The 18,510-nt window shown below is 48.8% G+C and overlaps 1 protein-coding gene across 3 annotated transcripts; it reads right to left on the bottom strand.

Moving 5' to 3' along the window:
- Positions 1–458: 458 nt before the first annotated feature.
- Positions 459–14,168, bottom strand: TRAPPC3 (trafficking protein particle complex subunit 3). Of its 3 annotated transcripts, none has more exons than XM_054555290.1 (5): positions 13,228–14,168; positions 3,974–4,071; positions 3,625–3,748; positions 1,678–1,860; positions 459–1,207 (listed from the first exon to the last, which is right to left on the bottom strand). In XM_054555290.1, the coding sequence occupies exons 1-5, from the start codon at positions 13,267–13,269 to the stop codon at positions 1,088–1,090; spliced, it is 567 nt and encodes a 188-aa protein (XP_054411265.1). In that variant the 5' UTR covers positions 13,270–14,168; the 3' UTR covers positions 459–1,087. The 3 variants fall into 3 exon arrangements, with proteins under 3 accessions (XP_054411265.1, XP_002811096.1, XP_009250801.1); XM_002811050.4 differs by having other exon boundaries at positions 3,625–3,724; XM_009252526.3 differs by lacking the exon at positions 13,228–14,168 and adding an exon at positions 12,966–13,195 and having other exon boundaries at positions 3,625–3,724.
- Positions 14,169–18,510: the final 4,342 nt, after the last annotated feature.

Below are 18,510 nucleotides of genomic sequence, written 5' to 3'. Positions count from 1 at the left end.
TTTGAACCCTAACTTTTCCACTTACTCACCATATGACCTGGGCAACTTGTGGCCTCCACTCTAAAAATGGAATTCTTGTGAGCTGGCTAATGCATGCAGTGTTCACTAGTGTCTTTCAAGTGGTAAGCACTCAATAAATAGCACCCCAACAACAGGGTTTATATGGCCTTTCTAGCCAAACCTTCCAACTTGGTGGCCAAGTGCCCAGGATAGTTCATTTTAGGTATGTCTGGAATAATGGTCTGCTTCTAGATTTTGCTGCACACACTAGAGCCAAAAGCGACTCTGAAGGGACTTCAGTTGCTTATACTGGCTCCCAGGTTTCCCAGATTCTCGTCTGTGGAGAGAAGCCACTGCTAAACCAAGTCAAAGAAAGACAGGGCCCATGAACCTACCTGGTCTCCTCACACCATTGTAACAAAACACCTGGGGATAAGCAGAAAGAAAACAGGACATGATTGGGATTTCACTCAAGAATGTGTCTTTATTGAATTTGTAAGAAAAAAGGATGTGCCCTCTGTAAAAAGAGGAGATGTTGCCTCCAAACAGCAGGGAGGAATGAGACCTGGGTGGCTTCCCAGAAGTCAGTGTTTCCGGCATGACTGGCTCCTTTCCTGGCAAACACTACAATGTGTCACACTACAGCTAGCAATTCCTCCCCACTCCCTCCCAGCCCTTGCTCCCTCCACCCCACAACCCTATAGCCATTTGAGGCAAATGGCTTTCTAAAGGCCCAGGGATAGATGTGCCAGGCTTGCCTCTTAATGGGGTCAAAGTGAGTTTTGCTTTGGAAAAATTCAAACAGGAATGTAAAATGGTTTGAGCTCTTTCTAGTCCAACCAAGGGTGATTACATCCAGCCCCTCTCAAGGGAATGGGGGCAGAGACTGTCGCTCCTGAATGTGCACACATGGGGTAAATGGACTATATCGCAGTCTGCTCTTTATTTGAATGGAGAATGGAAACAGGTTATAAGAATATATAACATCCATGTTCAAGAGTCACTGAGTTCTGGAGGGCAGAGGGAGCACAGAGGCCTGCTGATTCCAACAGTGCTCCTGCTGGCTATCCTCGAGTCCTAGGGATGGTTATTCCTCTCCAGCTGGAAGATTGTCCTCAATCCGCCTGATGAATCTCATCCGTATTTCTGTCACACCGTCTCCTTTCAGGGTGTCCTGGACAAACTTGGCCTCCACAGCCATCTGGACCTGAGGGACAGCGGGAAAATGAAGGGGTAGCTGCCTGGCCACAGTCTCTAGGGAACCAGTGGGGATGGGGCATAACTGACTCATCCACAGCAGCCAAAAAATGGGGGCTGGTTTCCCACAAGGACAGGACTGACAGCGCCAACGTTCCATTGCATAAGACAATGGCTCCAACCCTTAAGGAGAAACTTAGCAAAGAATACCCAAGAATGAGACTGTCACCAAATAAGCCTATCTGAGAATGGCTGTTCCTGGGCTTTGGGGACTGACAGCACCACCTTCCAGCCTGGTATGGAGGAGTATCACCATGTAAAGACGTCCGACTTGGATCCTACCTCAGCAGCATCACCATCTCAGGCAGTAAAGCGCTGGAGTAAGCCAAAGCCCTTTCTTTTCTCTCTTTCATTCATTTAAACACTTATCAAGTCCCTATTGCATTTCAGGTGTCCCAGAAGATAAAGAGTTGCACTCACCATCTCCAAAGCTCCCCGCAACACCCCACACAAGAGATTGGAATAAATAAGGGATGAGTGGTTATCAGGAAGTTCCACAAAGTCCACCAAAGGGTTATTTTCCAAAATGAGGGAGAATTCATCACCAGCTGGGCTCCAATTAGTAATGCTTGGAGTGATGCCCAAGTACATCTTGAACGCCACCTGTCAGGGGACACACAACAGCACTTTGGGGAAGAGCAGCAGGAACTGTACCATAGGGAAGGTGACAGAACTGGCAAAGGGGAATTAAGTGGCTCAGGAACAAACCTGTGGCCTCCGCAAGATGACACTTTAGATACTCAGGGCAACAAAGGAGAAGCATCTGTACATGATGCTGCACCCCTCTCCTTCATGGCATCATACAATTTTGGCTGTCGCTTTGTTTTGTTTTGTTTTCCCAGAAACATTTTTCTTTCCTAGGCATCATACAAGTAAGCAACAACTCACTCAGTGTCTGCCTGTACTTCTCAGTGGAAGGGAGCACTGGTTTCTCAACACGGTAGCTGCCTGAGTGCAGAGGCCCTAACCCACTTCCCTGTCCTCTGTCTGTGCTACCTGAATGCACCTTCTTGAAAGTGAACACACATTACTGGGCAGAGAAAAAGTCCTACCCTATCCACCCTCCTAATTCCAAACTCTCACAAAGCTCTCTCCACTGTCAATCCTCTTTAGGATTTGGATATGACCAGCAAGCTTACAACAGAAAGACCAACTTTTAAGTAACTGACACCACAAAGTTATGGGTGCTATGTCATTTATTAATACTATAATAGATAGCACTAATACTAGTAGTAGTAAACATTTACTATATGCACAACACTATGCTAAACACTAGCATTTTACCTAAATGTTCATGTCCATTATTCATTTACTTCTCAAAACAGCCCTGGGGGTAGCTCTTATTTTCTTCACGTTAAAGATGAGGTAACTGGTGCCGGGCGCAGTGGCTCGTGCTTGTAATCCTAGCACTTTGGGAGGCCGAGGTGGGCAGATCACCTGAGGTCGGGAGTTCGAGACCAGCCTGACCAACATGGAGAAACCCCATCTCTACTAAAAATACAAAATTAAAATTAGCCGGGCCTGGTGGTGCATGCCTGTAATCGCAGCTACTCGGGAGGCTGAGGTGGGAGAATCATTTGAACCTGGGGGGCGGAGGGTGTGGTGAGCCGAGATCGTGCCATTGCACTCTAGCCTGGGCAACAAGAGCGAGACTCCACCTCAAAAAAAAAAAAAAGAAAAGAAAAGAAAAAAAGAAGATGAGGTCACTGGTAATTAAAGAAATTTAAAGTAACTTATCTAAAAACACAAAACTAGTAAGTACCAGAGCCAGGTTTGTGAGTCTGTATTCTTTTTTTTTTTTTTTTTTTTTTGAGATGGAGTCTTGCTCTGTTACCCAGGATGGAATGCAGTGATGTGATCTCAGCTCACTGCAACCTCCGCCTCCTGGGTTCAAGCAATTCTCTGCCTCAGCCTCCTGAGTACCTGGGATTACAGGTGCCCGCCACCATGCCCAGCAAACTTTTGTATTTTTAGTAGAGATGGGGTTTCACCATCTTGGCCAGGCTGGTCTTGAACTCCTGATCTTGTGATCCACCCGCCTTGGCCTCCCAAAGTGCTAGGACGTGAGCCACCACTACAGACGTGAGCCACCGCGCCCGACTGAGTCTGTATTCTTTACCCCCATGCTTACTCTGCTACACCTTCACAGTGGAAAAGCTCAGGCTTTGATTTCAGTGGGGCTTTAATCCACAGGGATTAAATAATTTATGCTATTCCCTAACAACCTGGAATGCTTTTTTGACCCAAAGAGCTGCCTAGCCAGTCTTTTGGGAGATTAAAGGCCTCTCTAAGGGAGACAGAAAGAGTGGTAAGCAGTGCCTCCCAGCAGCAATTCTTCAGCATGGACAGGTGGCCCAGAATAATGACCTTGGCAATGACATCCGCAGTTTCCCGAAAGTCATGGCACCTCCCGACATTTGACCGAGCCAAGAAATCTTCAATCAGCCGGACTCCAATGTTAAAGCCCCTGGGAAGGAAGTTAGAGAAGAGACTACAATGGAGTCTAAATGTCTTATGTTTGAACATAAGGTTGTTGGTGGTAAAGAGAAAATGGGGATAATCTCAAAAACATCCCAGTAAATGAGTTTAGTGAGAAATGTACCCAAAATGTTGGCTGAGAAAGAGAGAGAACCCTGTTTTAAGCTCTAAAGGACAATGTAGACTCAGTGTGCTGGGAGGCCCCATTTCTGTCTCTCCTGTGAAGGAGCTCACTCACATTTTGTCCAGCTGTTTATTCACATCTTCATCATTTTCATAGTCCTTGCATAGCTGGGTGACCAGGGCACCATAGGTCAGGGTGAAGAGCTCAGAGCTCTAAAAGAGATGCAAAAGGCAGTCAGGACCAAGCAGCACAAAAGAGAAAGTGTGGTGAGAGTCTGGATCAGCCTTGATGCAACTGTCAGGATTCCCTCTAACTGTGTCTGGAGGGAAAGAACATCATCCCCTTTGGAGGAGCCACGAAATTTGGCCTGCAAGGTCAAAGCAGCAGGGCTGCAGCCAGAACTACTGCAAAACGGGCTGTAAAAGGCACTTCATGCACTAAGCAATCACTCTTCCAACACACCAAGGTAGGCTTCTGCCAACCCAAGTCTCCACCACAGCTGTCAAGCCTAAGATCAGGTCACCAGAATCTGCTATGGGAGCAACAGTCATTCACTAGATGCTGTGAAACACCTGAAACAGACATTTACAAACTAATCTCTGTTGCTGGCAGGTATGACCAATGGCTTCCGCATGTCTTAGAATGTCCTGGCCTAGAGTAAACTGCACTACCAAGGCCCCTCCCAGGAGCAACAGAGGACCCAGGGGCCCAGTCCGTGGGGAAGGAAGTCCCAGACCAAGTTCATTGCACTGATGACAACCTCTTTCCAAAGTCACCAGCATGGAAGAAGATAATGTTCCTCTTAACACACAGCCAAAATATTTCCAGGAAAAGAGGCGACCCTTCAGAATCAACTGGTTTCTATTACAATAGCAGTTAAAATCACAGAAATTCTTTCTCACATAAAGAATTCTGGGGCCGGGAGCAGTGGCTCATGCCTGTAATCCCAGCACTTTGGGAGGCCAAGGTGGGTGGATCACGAGGTCAGGAGATTGAGACCATCCTGACTAACACAGTGAAACCCCATCTCTACTAAAAATACAAAAAATTAGCTGGGCATGGTGGCGGGTGCCTGTAGTCCCAGCTACTCGGGAGGCTGAGGCAGGAGAATCGCATGAACCCGGGAGGCGGAGCTTGCAGTGAGCCGAGATCGTGCCACTGCACTCCAGCCTGGGCGACGAGCGAGACTCCGTCAAAAAAAAAAAAGAATTCTGTCACTTATCTACCAAGAAATTGATGTAGAAGGTGAAATAAGTGACAAATACCAAGACTACAGAATGAAAGCAGCAGGCAGGGGGAAAGGCATTATCAGGGTTAAAGTGAGAAACATATTAACAGCACATCTGGACCAATGAATTAACTCAGAAATAAGGCTGAAAAATCAAGATAACCACCCACACTCTTCCTTCTGAATGGAGACTTGTCAGATTTGAAGCAAAGAACCTTCCTCTCTTCAAGTTTTCTGGGGAAGAAAGTCTAAGAAATGTAAAAGCCCAGGCTCTGAGGTTCCAATGCTCCTCATGCCATCCCCATGGCCTCATGATGGGGGCACTACAAGAATAATAATTTGAATGCCTTTTGCTTAAATACTGCGTTCTACTTGTATCTCATTATCTATCCCATGATAACACAGTAATCCAGGAAAGGCAGGAATTAATCCCACTTTAGAGACGAGGCAACTGAGACCCAGAATGGTTAAAGAATGTGCCCAAGGAGGCTGGGCGCGGTGGCTCACGCCTGTAATCCCAGCACTTTGGGAGTCCGAGGCAGGCAGATCACAAGGTCAAGAGATTGAGACCATCCTGGCTAACACAGTGAAACCCCGTCTCTACTAAAAATACAAAAATTAGCTGGGCATGGTGGCGCGTGCCTATAATCCCAGCTACTCAGGAGGCTGAGGCAGGAGAATCGCTAGAACCTGGGAGGAGGAGGTTGCAGTGAGCCGAGATCGCGTCACTGCACTCCAGCCTGGGCAACAGAGCAAGACTCCATCTCCAAAAAAAAAAAGAACGTGTCCAAGGACAAACAGCTAATTATTGCCAAAAGTAATTTGGGGAGAAAAAAAATCAAAGGTTTCCAAGCCAATGGTCAACCTATCCACTCTTCCCCACAACTGCAGTATTAATAAGCCCTCCTCAATAAAAACAAAAACAGAAGAAAAAAAAAACCAAAATACCCAAAAAACTTAGCTGCACTAGAGTCAAAGAAAATCAGTTTCAGGATCAGGAGGCCCTTTGAACTCAAATAAACAGTCAGATCAGTGTCTCCAAGAGACTATTTACCAAATATGGCAATTAAGGGGAAGCTGTTAAGGAGGGGAAGGATTTTTTTTTAGTAAAGTCAAGGGCTTGGCACTAGAATGGTTTGAGCATGAATGGATGGAAACAATCCAGCAGTTACCAGTCCAGAGAATTGGCACCACTGCATTAAATCAGGAGAGCTTTCATTCCATTATTAATGAGCCCTTGGATGGAGACTCCAAGAGCCTCAGGCCACCATGATGCCAAGTAACAAGCAAACCATGATGTTATCAAGCACCTTATACATGCAGCTACCTCCTATTTACCAATAAGAACAATCAAGGTCCTGGACAGATCTGTTGGTGGTCATGGAATCCATATACCTGGGATCTTGGAATGGGATCCCTGAGTTAGGCTCTCCATACCCTCTCTCGATTTGCAAGTCTATCTTCATCTTCAATTACAAACCAAGCCTCTGTGGAACTGAGTGACATAAATGTATAACTTAAAGGCCTTTATGCTTTAAAAATAGAAGGGAGGGCCAGGTGCAGTGGCTCATGCTGGTAATCCCGGCACTTTGGGAGGCTGAGGTGGGAGGATCACTTGAGCCCAGGAATTTGAGACCAGCCTGGGTAAATAGTGAGACTCCCAACTTTACAAAAAATTTTAAAAATCAGCCAGGCATGGTGTTGGATGCCTATAGTCTCAGCTACTCGGGAGGCTGAGGCAGGAGGATGGCTTGAGCCTGGGACGTCCAGCCTACAGTGAACCGTAATTGTACCACTGTACTCCTGCCTAGGTAAAAGACTGAGACCCTGTCTCAAAAAATAAAAATAAAAATAAATATAAACAAATAAAATAGGAGTGGGCTATGGTATAATGAAAAGAAATCACTGATTCAACATTTACTGTGTACCGGGCTATCTAACAGGAAGGGGAGAGACAATACAGCCAAGTAAAATACATGATTTACCAGATGGTGATAGGTGCTACGGAGAAAAATAAAGCACAGAAACAGATTAAGGGATATTTACATGAGTGTGTGTGTTGGGGGGGGTGGTTAATTTTAATTGAATAATCAGGGAAGGCCTCACTAAGGTGACATTTGGTAAGCCATGAAGATATCTGGATAGATAGCTGGTCTAGAAAAAATTCTAGGCACTAATTCTAAAGATCCTGAGGTACAAGTATGCCTGGTGTGTTTGAGAAACAGCGGGAGACTGTTGGCCTTAGAGAGGAGTAAGCAAGAGAGAACAGAAGAGGAAATCAGATAAGTGACAGGAGGTTGCAGAGTCTGAAGACCTGGGTTTTCAGCCCTTGTGACCTTTAAAACAAAAGTTTTCATGGGGTCATAAAGGTCAACCAGCCCAATCTCTTCACTGAACATAAGCACCACATCTCCACTACCACCAGAAACATGAATTGCTTCTGCAACACATCTATTTTTGTAACAGTTTCTCATAACAACCATGAGAGGTTAGCAGAACAAATATTATTCATCCCCATTTTACAGATGATGGGTTAAGTAACTGAGACTCAACAGCCTTCTTATAGTTGAGCATTATCCTGTAAAAAGCTTTGTTATCCTAAGCTGCTGCTTAATCTTCCTGAACATTACTTTTTCCCATCTGTAAAATGGTGACAACGTTACCTGCCTTTCAGAGTTACTGTGCAATTTCAATGAAATTCCAATCAGATAATGTTTGTGGAGCACCTGCTACACAGCAGGTACTCAAGAAATACATACTTATTTTCATTCTTAAACTGGTTCCATGTGGTGTGGTGCTAGAGCGCACCCTGAACTAGGTTCAAGGAGGGCAAGTACAGCACTTTGGGAGGCCGAGGCGGGCGGATCACCTGAGGTCAGGAGTTCGAGACGAGCCTGGCCAACACGGTGAAACCCCGTCTCTACTAAAAATACAAAAATTAGCCAGGCGTGGTGGTAGGCGCCTGTAATCCCAGCTACTTGGTAGGCTGTGGCAGGAGAATTGCTTGAACCCAGGAGGCAGGGGTTGTGGTAAGCCAAGATCATGCCACTGCACTCCAGCCTGGGAGACAAGAGCGAAACCCTGTCTCCAAAAAAAAAAAAAAAAAAAGGAGAGCAAGTAATAAAGAAGGAAGGAGATTTTGAATCAATATAAACAACTTTCTGGCTGGGCATGGTGGCTCATGCCTATAATCCCAGCACTTTGGGAGGCCGAGGCAGGGGTCGGAAGTGGTCACCTGAGCCCAGGAGTTTGAGACTGGCCTAGGAAACACAGTGAGACCCCATCTTTATAAAAAATAGAACAAATTAGCTGGGCATGGTGGTGCATGCCTGTAGTCCCAGCTACTTGGGAGGCTGAGGTGAGAGGATGGCTTGAGCCTGAGAAGTCAAGGCTGCAGTGAATTGTGATTACACCATTGCATTCCAGCCTGGACGACACAGCAAGATCCTGAAAGCCTGATCCTGAGTCTGGACTTGCTGCTTAACAACTATGAGTACTTAGGTAAATCAACTCACTGGGCTAAGCCTCAATCTTCTAACTCAAAAAAAGTAACAGTAAAACAATAAAATCTGTCATGCCATTCACAGGGTTGCTGGTAGGATCTAGTAAGATAATGGACTTGAATGTGCTTTGCAGATAAGATACCACAGGATTTATAGCAGCTATGCTAACATGATCTCCAAGTACTTCAGGCACAACCTGAACAAAGTAAATGAAACCAGCTCTACGGTCAGGTGAGACACCACTTGACAGTTTCCAGGAGGCCTTTCTTCCGGTTAGTGCCCCAAACAAAATGTCAAATCTCCTTAAGGAGGCTGATCTTTTTTTTTTTTTTTTTTTTTTGAGACGGAGTCTCCCTCTGTCTCACAGGATGGAGTGCAGTAGCGCAATCTTGACTCACTGCAAGCTCCGCCTCCTGGGTTCATGCCATTCTCCTGCCTCAGCCTCCAGAGTAGCTGGGACTATAGGCGCCCACCACCACACCCGGCTAATTTTTGTATTTTTTTTTTTAAGTAGAGATGGGGTTTCACCGTGTTAGCCAGGATGGTCTCAATCTCCTGACTTTGTGATCCGCCCGCCTCCACCTCCCAAAGTGCAGGGACTACAGGTGTGAGCCACCATGCCCGGCCAGGAGGCTGATCCTTAGAGCCAATGCTCCAAGACTCATACTATTTTTGTCAAAATAGGTAATCCAGTGTGAATCCCCTCTAGCAGCTGGAGGAGGATCAATAGCAAGACTAAATCCAGCCAACTCTCTTACCCTCCAGCCTTCTGTCATGGAGACTCTAAGTGCTACTACTTAAGTAATAGCTCACCTGAGCTCAGGGGAATAGACACTGGGTTGGGTCACAGTAAGCCAACACAAAAGAAGGGCAGGTCTCATTGTCCATGGGATTCCAGAGCCATCCCCCGTACAGGCACACGAAGGCTGCTAGCTTTACTAATAACACATCTAGAGGACACTTATTGAGTGTCAACTGTGTTCTGAGCACACCATTACACTGCTAGCTTTACATGCATTCTCTCAATCCTCAGAACAACCCTATAATATAGGTACTATTATTACTTCATTTCTTTATTTTTGTTTTGAGACAGAGTCTCGCACTTTCACCCAGGCTGGAGTGCAGTAGCGCGACCTCGGTTCACTGCAAGCTCCGCCTCCCGGGTTTACGCTATTATCCTGCCTCAGCCTCCGAGTAGCTGGGACTACAGGCGCCCGCCACCACGCCCGGCTAACTTTTTTTTTTTGTATTTTTAGTAGAGACGGGGTTTCACTGTGTTAGCCAGGATGGTCTCAATCTCCTGACCTCGTGATCCACCCGCCTCGGCCTCCCAAAGTGCTGGGATTACAGGCGTGAGCCACAGCACCCGGCCTTTTTATTTATTATTTTGAGATGGAGTGTCGCTCTGTCGCCAGGCTGGAGTGCCATGGCACCATTTCAGATCACTGCAATCTCCGCCTCCCGGGTTCAAGCGATTGATTCTCTTGCCTCAGCCTCCCAAGTAGCTGGGACTACAGGCGTGCACCACCACACCCAGCTAATTTTTGTATTTTTAGTAGAGATAGGGTTTCACCATGTTGGCCAGGATGGTCTCGGTCTTTTTTTTTTTTTTGAGATGGAGTCTCACTCTGTCACCCAGGCTAGAGTGCAGTGGTGCAATCTCAGCTCACTGCAAGCTCCGCCTCCCGGGTTCACGCCATTCTCCTGCCTCAGCCTCCTGAGTAGCTGGGACTACAGACGCCCGCCACCGCGCCCGGCTAATTTTTTGTATTTTTAGTAGAGACGGGGTTTCACCCTGGTCTCTATCTCCTGACCTCGTGATCCGCCCGCCTTAGCCTCCCAAAGTGCTGGGATTACAGGCATGAGCCACTGCACCCAGCCTACTTCATTTAAAAAAAAAAAAAAAAAAAAGATGATTTAAGCTGATGCTAGAACAATGAACAAACTTGCCCAAGGTAACATGGCAAGTGGTGGAACCAGAACTCAGGTGCAGGCGGTACTACACCTCTGTATGGCATACATTTCTGTTTATTTTTCCACTGCTAGAAGATACACAGTATATATGGTATACATTTCTGTCTCCCTCACACAGTATGTGTTTCTCAAAGTTAGGGACTAGGACTTCATCCTTGCATCTCCCACAGCATCTAGCACAGAGCTCTGCATATAGTTGGGGCTAAGGAAAAGTTTATTGGACAAAAGGGCTGTTTCTGTTTGCACAGACTAAAATCTAGTTACTTGGGCATATTAACAATTTAGGTCGCTCTTGAGCCGTTTGCTTGAGGCTACTCCTGCTCTATGGAGTTACTTTCATTTCAATAAATCTGTGCTTTTGGTGCTTCAAGAAACAAAAAACGAAGGCTGGGTGCAGTGGCTCATACCTGTAATCCCAGCACTGTGAAAGGCTGAGGTGGAGAGATCACTTGAGGTCAGGAGTTTGAGACCAACCTGGGAATACAAAAATTAGCCAGGCATAGTGGTGGGTGCCTGTAATCCTAGCTACTCGGGAGGCTGAGGCAGGAGAATCTTTTGAACCTAGGAGGTGGAGGCTGCAGTGAGCTGAGATCGGGCCACTGCACTCCAGCCTAGGTGACAGAGCAAGACTCTCTCAAAACAAAAAACAAAACAATTAGGTCTTGGAAAGCTTAAATGGAACACAAATGCAATCCCAGTAATTTGTGAGGCAGAGTTGGAGGGACTGCTTCAGCCCAGGAGTTCGAGACCTCGAGACCAACCTGGCAACACAGGGAGACCCCTAGCTCTACCAAAAACAAAAAAAAATTAGCCAGGCATGGTGGTGCACACCTATAGTACCAGCTACTTGGGAGGCTGAGGCAGGAGGACTGCTTGAACTTGGGAGGTCAGGCTGGATGAGCCTCAAACATGCCACTGCACTCCAGCCTGGGTATATCATTTAAAATTAAATAGTGCTATGAAGACAACCAGCATAGAGTTAGAGATTAGAGAATTAGGCAGGTAATCAGGAGAAGGCCTCTCAAAGGAGGTGACATTTGAGTAACTATGAATGAAGCCAGGAGTGGGCTAAGTGACTATCTAGAGGGAGGGAGTTCCAAGAGCCTTGAGGGCAGGAGTATGCTGCTGCCCCTCTCTAATTACCTTACTTCACTGAAACGAAGAATACTGGGGGTTGGGGGTAGAGTCTGCAGGTTTTTGTTAAAGATTTCAATATTGATTTCAGGTTTAAAAAATGGATAAAATGAGAGCAAAGTACAAAAACTAACCAGGAAGACCTCTACTCATCTCATAAGAAAAGGAGAAAGAAACATTTACCATGCCCTTCACATTTTACACCATCCCATTTAATATTAGGTAGACATTACTATCCCCATTTTATAGATAAAGAAATTGAAGATCAATCAAGTAAGTCAGAATTCCAACCAAGGTCCATGTGTTTCCCCTTACCTGACATTGTTTCCTAACAAAATATTCTCGTCTTTTGGCCAGGCGCGGTGGCTCACCCCTGTAATCCCAGCACTTTGGGAGCCCGAACAGGCAGATCACTTAAGGCCACGAGTTCGAGACCAGGCTGGCCAACATGGTGAAACCCCGTCTCTACTAAAAATACAAAAATTGGCCGGGCGCGGTGGCTCACGCCTGTAATCCCAGCACTTTGGGAGGCCGAGGCAGGCGGATTACCTGAGGTCAGGAGTTCGAGACCAGCCTGGCCAACATGGTGAAACCCCACCTCTACTAAAAATACAAAAATTAGCCAGGCGTGGTGGTGGGCACCTGTAATCCCAGCTACTCGGGAGGCTGAGGCAGGAGAACTGCTTGAACCTGGGAGGCAGAGGTTGCAGTGAGCCAAGTTAGTGCTACTGCACTCCAGCCTGGATGACAGAGCGAGACGTCGTCTGGGGGCGGGGGGAGGGAGGGAAGAAAAAAAGAAAAATGACCTAAGTCTGCAGCCCCAACCCCTAGTCCAACTTTATAGGACCATATGGTGTCCAAACCATTCCCTGGGAAAGAAGGGAACCACCCATTCCATTATAGGGGCACCCACTCACTGCTTACTCTGGCCCATCTCTTATCCCATTGAATAAAACGTTCCTTTCTGGCACGACCAGTATCTGAACATCTCTCACAATACCCACGCCACAGTACGAAACACTGTAGCCTAAGAGTAAAGCCTAACAGTCCGAAGCATTAGCTTTGGAGTTAAACACGGGTCCAAATCCTAACTTCCCAGGTGTAAATGTGGGCAAATTACGTAAGCTCTCCAAGCTGTAAAACGGCAATCATGTTATCCACCTGATAGGGGCTACTCTGCAGATTAACTGAGATGCTGTAACGTGCGTGGCCCGGTGCCCAACACACAGTAAGAGAGCAGTAAGTGGCAGTTACTGGTATTTATTACCGTCGTTGTTGTTGGCTTAAGACAGAGCTGCACTCAGGCCTTGGGGGCGGGGTCTCCACGGGAAAGGGGTCTCCTCCGGGGAACTTCTCCGACGGTCCCCTCACCTGCCTGGAACGCCCCTGGAGTGACCCAGCAAGAAGCTTCCCCTTGCCAGAGCTCACAGGAAGGCCCTTTTCCAAACGCGCCTCGCGCTCGGCGCCGGGCCCCTTCCCTGTACGCCTCAATTTCGCCCCGCCCGCCGAGGTCACGCGCTCCAAGTTACCATTTTCTTGCTCTCGGTGCCACGGTTCGCCTGCCTCGACATGGTGCCGGCCGCCCCGCCCCACTCGCCTAGCCACCGGTTAGCTCGGCGACCCCTGCAGACGCCGCTAGCCTAGCCGCTAACCCTCAGCCCACAAGACCGACCGGCACTGACTCTGCGTCTGCGCGGCCTTCCGCGGGGCACCACGGGACTAGTGGTCCCGCCGACGTGAGCAACTCCCGCCCAACAAGCGTCAGACTACAACACCCAACAGCCCCTTTGGCAGCACCGCCTCTTAACGCAGTCAACTACAACTCCCGGAGTGCTCCGCGCGCGCCTGCCTGGTAGAGCCCAGCTTGCCCTGGGCAGCATCCCGGCCGCTGGGTGGCGTCCGCAGCCTTCGGTAATCCTGGGTCATACACACGCTTCCCCCTTGTCCCCCTCCCCCCTCTCCTGGCTCAGAGATGATGCTCCGCAAATTCCTCTCTCGCCGGGGTTGGTCTTGGAAAGTCCCTCTTTCGAGCTAGCGTCTTCCGCTGTTGCGATTCGGCTCCAGAAGCTCCCAAGATGTCCCAGAAAACTAGCAATGACTCACACAGAATTGGCTTCTTCATTAGAAAAATATTTAATGACCTACTATGTGCCAAGCATTTCGCTAGTGTCTTTCTCTTCAGACTGCCATCTGTTCCCAAACCCTAAATGATACCAGCACCTGCATTCTACCACCTGTGGCCTCGTGATGGAATATCCAATCTTTTAGATAAAGTTGAAGTTACTTTCTCCCCCTCCCTTCCCCTAGAACAGCTACACTGCCTGGTTCCCAGAAAACAAAGATCACTAACTGTCGTGGCCGTCAGTTCTGAGTTCTAATCCCAGCGTTGCCATTTTAGGCAAGTTGCTAAATCTCTCTCAGTTGTTGTAAAGATTGGTGAGCCACGCATGCCCAGCACTTGGGCGCATAAAAGGCATAAAAGAAACGTGTATTCCCTTCCAGCCACCCTCCAAAAACAAGCCAACAAACAGGCACCAGAAACACGAAGGGAATGTGCTGGCTGAACCCTCACCCATCACCAAGGGGAAGTCTATAGTCCCTGACCACAGCTCTTTGGTTTCAGCTCCAGCGGTCTCTCAGCTGGTCAACTCTGAGGAAGCTGGGCTGGGGGGTCCCTGAGCACTCTCTGTTCACTTAGGCCTGGTAGCCTGACTGTAGCAGCTGCATTCTGGCCCCTAGCCCTCACCATGACAACCAGCCTGTCCAGACATGAGCCAGCCAGGCTAGGGAGGGCTGGGGGGCCACTCAGGCTGCAGGCTGATGCCCAGGGTTCCCCCAGTCCCTCCCTCAGGGTGCAGGACCAATCATTATTATACCCTTTTCCCCAGACATTCTGTTTCCTCCCTAGAGGCAGTGACCCCTCACTCTCCATCCTGTGTAATGCCACAGGGGAGGGAGCCAAGGGCCGAGGGCTCTGGGAAGGAACTTGAGGGTTGGTTGGGGTTGGGGGAGGAAAGCAGGGGTCAACTAGCCCCCAAGGGCCAGCTCAGCTAGAGAAGAGCCCTCTGCATTCCCAGGACAGAGGACAGCTGAGGTGAAAGCTGCAGTTGGCCAGCCGGTCTGTCGGTCTGGGCTCCTCCCTGCCGGCTGCCCTTGGCTGCCCACAGAAACCTGAGTCACACTCATAGCCAGCCACCCGACCCCACCCTGCCTGCTGTCAAGCAGGGCGGTTCTAGAGAGACTGGAGGTGGAGCCTTTCCCTGCCTGTCCAACAGCCTCTGAGATTTTGCCTCTCTCTGCCTGGGATTCCTCCTCTTGGCGTCTCTTTCTCTTTGGGACTTGCAGTGTCATTAGTCCTGAATTAACAGTGGGGGTGGGGGCCATCTCAGGTTGATCTATATGATCCCCTCCTCACTCAGATAGGTTCTTAAAGGCTTCTTAGGCCAAGCACAGTGGCTCATGCCAGTAACACCAGCACATTGGGAGGCAAAGGCAGGAGGAACACTTTAGCCCAGGAGTTTGAGACCAGCCTGGGCAACATAGTGAGACCCCCATCTCCATAAAAAATAATTTTTAAAAAGGCAGTTGTGTTATGAAATAGCCACTGTTTTGTTTATTTACTTTTTTAACAAAAATAAATAAAAATTAAAAAAAAAAAACCAGCTGAGCATTGTGGCATGCACCTGTGGCCCCCAGCTACTAGGAAGGTTAAGGTGGGAAGATTGCTTGAGCCCAGGAGGTGGAGGGTGCAGTGAGCCATGTTTGCACTACTGCACTCCAGCCTGGGTTACAGAACTGAAACCTTGTCTCAAAACAACAACAACAAAACTCCTTAGACAGCTGTTCCAAGGATTCTCAGTAAGGTTTCCATCATTCCCAAATCCCAACCCTCTTTACCACCTCTAGGGGCCAGGACATTTTGGAACACCAGATGTCACCTCACCACCCTCTTCTCCTTCTCCCTAGAAAACAACACAAGGGATAGCTTTCTGTTCCTATCAGGGGCTCTAGACAAAGACTCTCCTGGGAACCCAAAGGGTTGAACCTATTTAGTCCTGTATCTGAGTTCCCCGCCTCCCCAAGAGCTGGAGGGGGAGGGGCAGCTGGCATCACCAGCCCCAGGGAGTGGGCCCTGGGGGCTGAGGCCCCCCAGGAAGGCCAGTGCTGGTTAGAGACCCCTTGTTGCTGCAGTCCCTTGAGGCTGGGGCAGTGCCTTGAGGCTGGGGTGGGAGTGAGAATGTGGTGCCTATTCTCTCCTCTGGCCCCACTGTGAGGCCCCTCCCACTTCCTGCAGTAATTTGTGGGTGTGGGATCAGCATCCAGGGCCTCAGTTCTGAGAGATTTGTTAACTTTCTTAACTCTCCCAGTGATTTCCTTCATCTCTCCATCAGGTTCATCCTGGATCCTGCCCCACCAAACTAGGAGGCTGAAGATACCTTGCCTTTCTTCCCCTAGGGGAAACAGGATGGAAACATATTTCTTTTTCTTTTTTTTTTTTTTCTCCTTTATTTTTGAGAGAGTCTTGCTCCGTCGCCCAGGCTGGAGTGCAGTGGTGTGATCTTGGCTCACTGCAACCTCTGCCTCCCAGGTTCAAGTGATTCTCCTGCCTCAGCCTCCTGAGTAGCTGGGACTACAGGCATGTGCCACCATGCCTGGCTAATGTTTTTGTATTTTTAATAGAGACTGGGTTTCAACATGTTGGCCAGGTTGATCGTGAACTCCTGACCTCAGGTCATCTGCCCACCTCGGCCTCCCAAAGTGCTGGGATTACAGGTGTGAGCCACCCCGCCTGGCCAAAAATTTCTTTAGTATACTCTTTTTTTAAAGATTTTTTTTTTTACTATCTTTTCTCTCTTATCTTTTAGACAGGGTCTCTGTCATCCAGGCTGGAGTGCAGTGGCGCAAACATGGCTCACTGCAGCCTTGACCTTCTGGGCTCAAGTGATCCTCCCACCTCAGTCTCCTGAGTAGTTCAGACTACAGGCACGCACCACCATGCCTGGCTAATTTTTTGTATTTTTGGTGGAGACAGGGTTTCGCCATGTTGCCCAGGCTGGTCTCGAACTCCTGAGCTCAAGCGATCTGCCTGCGTCAGCCTCCCAAAGTGCTGGGATTAGGCGTGAGCCACTGTGCCTGGCCAGGATAGGAACATATTTCTGATCCCCATTCTGTGGGCTTCCCCCAGCCCCAGCCCAGCCTCGCGGTGAAAGGAACAGCTCACTCATGCCTGTTTCCATGCAGAAGGAGGAGACCACCCTGGGCCACGATCTCCTCCTGCCCTGAGGAGACTGCCCTGGTCCAGAGGTCCCTGTCGCTTGCCAAAGACTGCAGGGAATGCTGTTAGGACTTCAGCCTCTTATGTTAGGGTTTCAGCAAGTACCCTACTTGCTCCTTCTCTGGGATGTCTAATATTTGTGGTGCCCCATGCAGCGTTACCTAGCCCCAAACTCAGAGAGAGACACCCACTCTTAACCCTCATGGTTGCTGGGGCCTGGGATCTGCCAGGGATCCTGGCCAGTGAGGAGGAGAATGGAGAGGAGTCCACTTCCTCTGTCCACCAACTGCCTCAATCACGGAACACGGCTGCTCTCCAGGCTCCCCCTCAGCCATCCTCCCCACACTCCCTGTGGAGTCATCAGCAGGAAACCGTCGGGTCTGGCCAGGAGAACTGTCGTTTAAGCTGCCTAATTCCCAGATGCTCTGCTGGTCTCCAGCACCAACATCTCGTGAGTGCCTCACCCTCAGGCTAGGGAAGGGTTCCTCAACCTTAGCACTACTGACATTTTGCACCTGAGAATTCCTTATTGTGAGGATGGTCCTATGCAATGTAGGATGGTAAGCAGCATCCCTGGCTTCTATGCAGTAGCTGCCATGTTTAGAGACACCCTCCCGCCCCCGCCGTGTGTTTCTAAACATGGCTAAATGTCTCCTGGGGGGCAAAATTGCCCTTGGCTGAGAACCCCCTGACGTAGGCTAATACCACGTGCTTTTTATTGAGCTCCCCACAGTCAATCCCAAAGACAATAGATTTCCAGTTCTAAAGTCTGCTCACCCTTCCTCTACTGAAAAACCCCATGATCTTCAACAGCTCCCCATGCTCGTTTCCAAGCCATTTGGCATTCAAGTCCTCCTATGTGGGCTGTCCCTGGCCTATCTGTTCATGTTTAGCTGCCATTTCCACCTCCACTATTCTTTTTGTTTGTTTGGCTGTTTGTTTGTTTTGTTGTGGCAGGGTCTCATTCTGTTGCTCAGGCTGAAGTGCAGTGGCATGATCTCGGCTCACTGCAACCTCCGCCTCTGGGGTTCAAATGATTCTCCTGCCTCAGCCTCTGGAGTAGCTGAGATTACAGGCGCCCGACCCACACCTGGATAACTTTTGTATTTTTGGCAGAGACAGGGTTTCACCATGTTGGCCAGGCTGATCTCAAACTCCTGACTTCAAGCGATCCTCCCACCTCGGCCTCCCAAATTGCTGGGATTACAGTGTGAGCCACCACAGCCAGCCACTAGTCTTGAGCTGTAGCCAATGTGGGTATCTCGCTACTCTCATCCATCCATCCATCCATCCATCCATCTTCATCCATGCAGTAATCTCAAGACAAGGGGTGGGAGGTGGGAGAAGAACCATCCCAGAGGGCTCTCCCCATATGTGTTCCTGAATTCTCCTGAGTCTGGTCACTGCCTGGGTCAGGTCTGGCCTGTCCAGCTCTGGAAGAGGCAGGCTGTGAGGCCTCTGACCTCACAAAGGACTGTCATGAACTCTGTCATCCCCGCAGTCCCCCCACCCTGCAGATAAGATGACTGACACAAAG

This window comes from Pongo abelii, chromosome 1 (assembly GCF_028885655.2).
Source record: "Pongo abelii isolate AG06213 chromosome 1, NHGRI_mPonAbe1-v2.0_pri, whole genome shotgun sequence".
NCBI classification, from domain to species: Eukaryota; Metazoa; Chordata; class Mammalia; order Primates; family Hominidae; genus Pongo; species Pongo abelii.
Note: the sequence above shows the minus strand (reverse complement) of the source record. Positions and strands in the feature narration are given on the sequence as shown.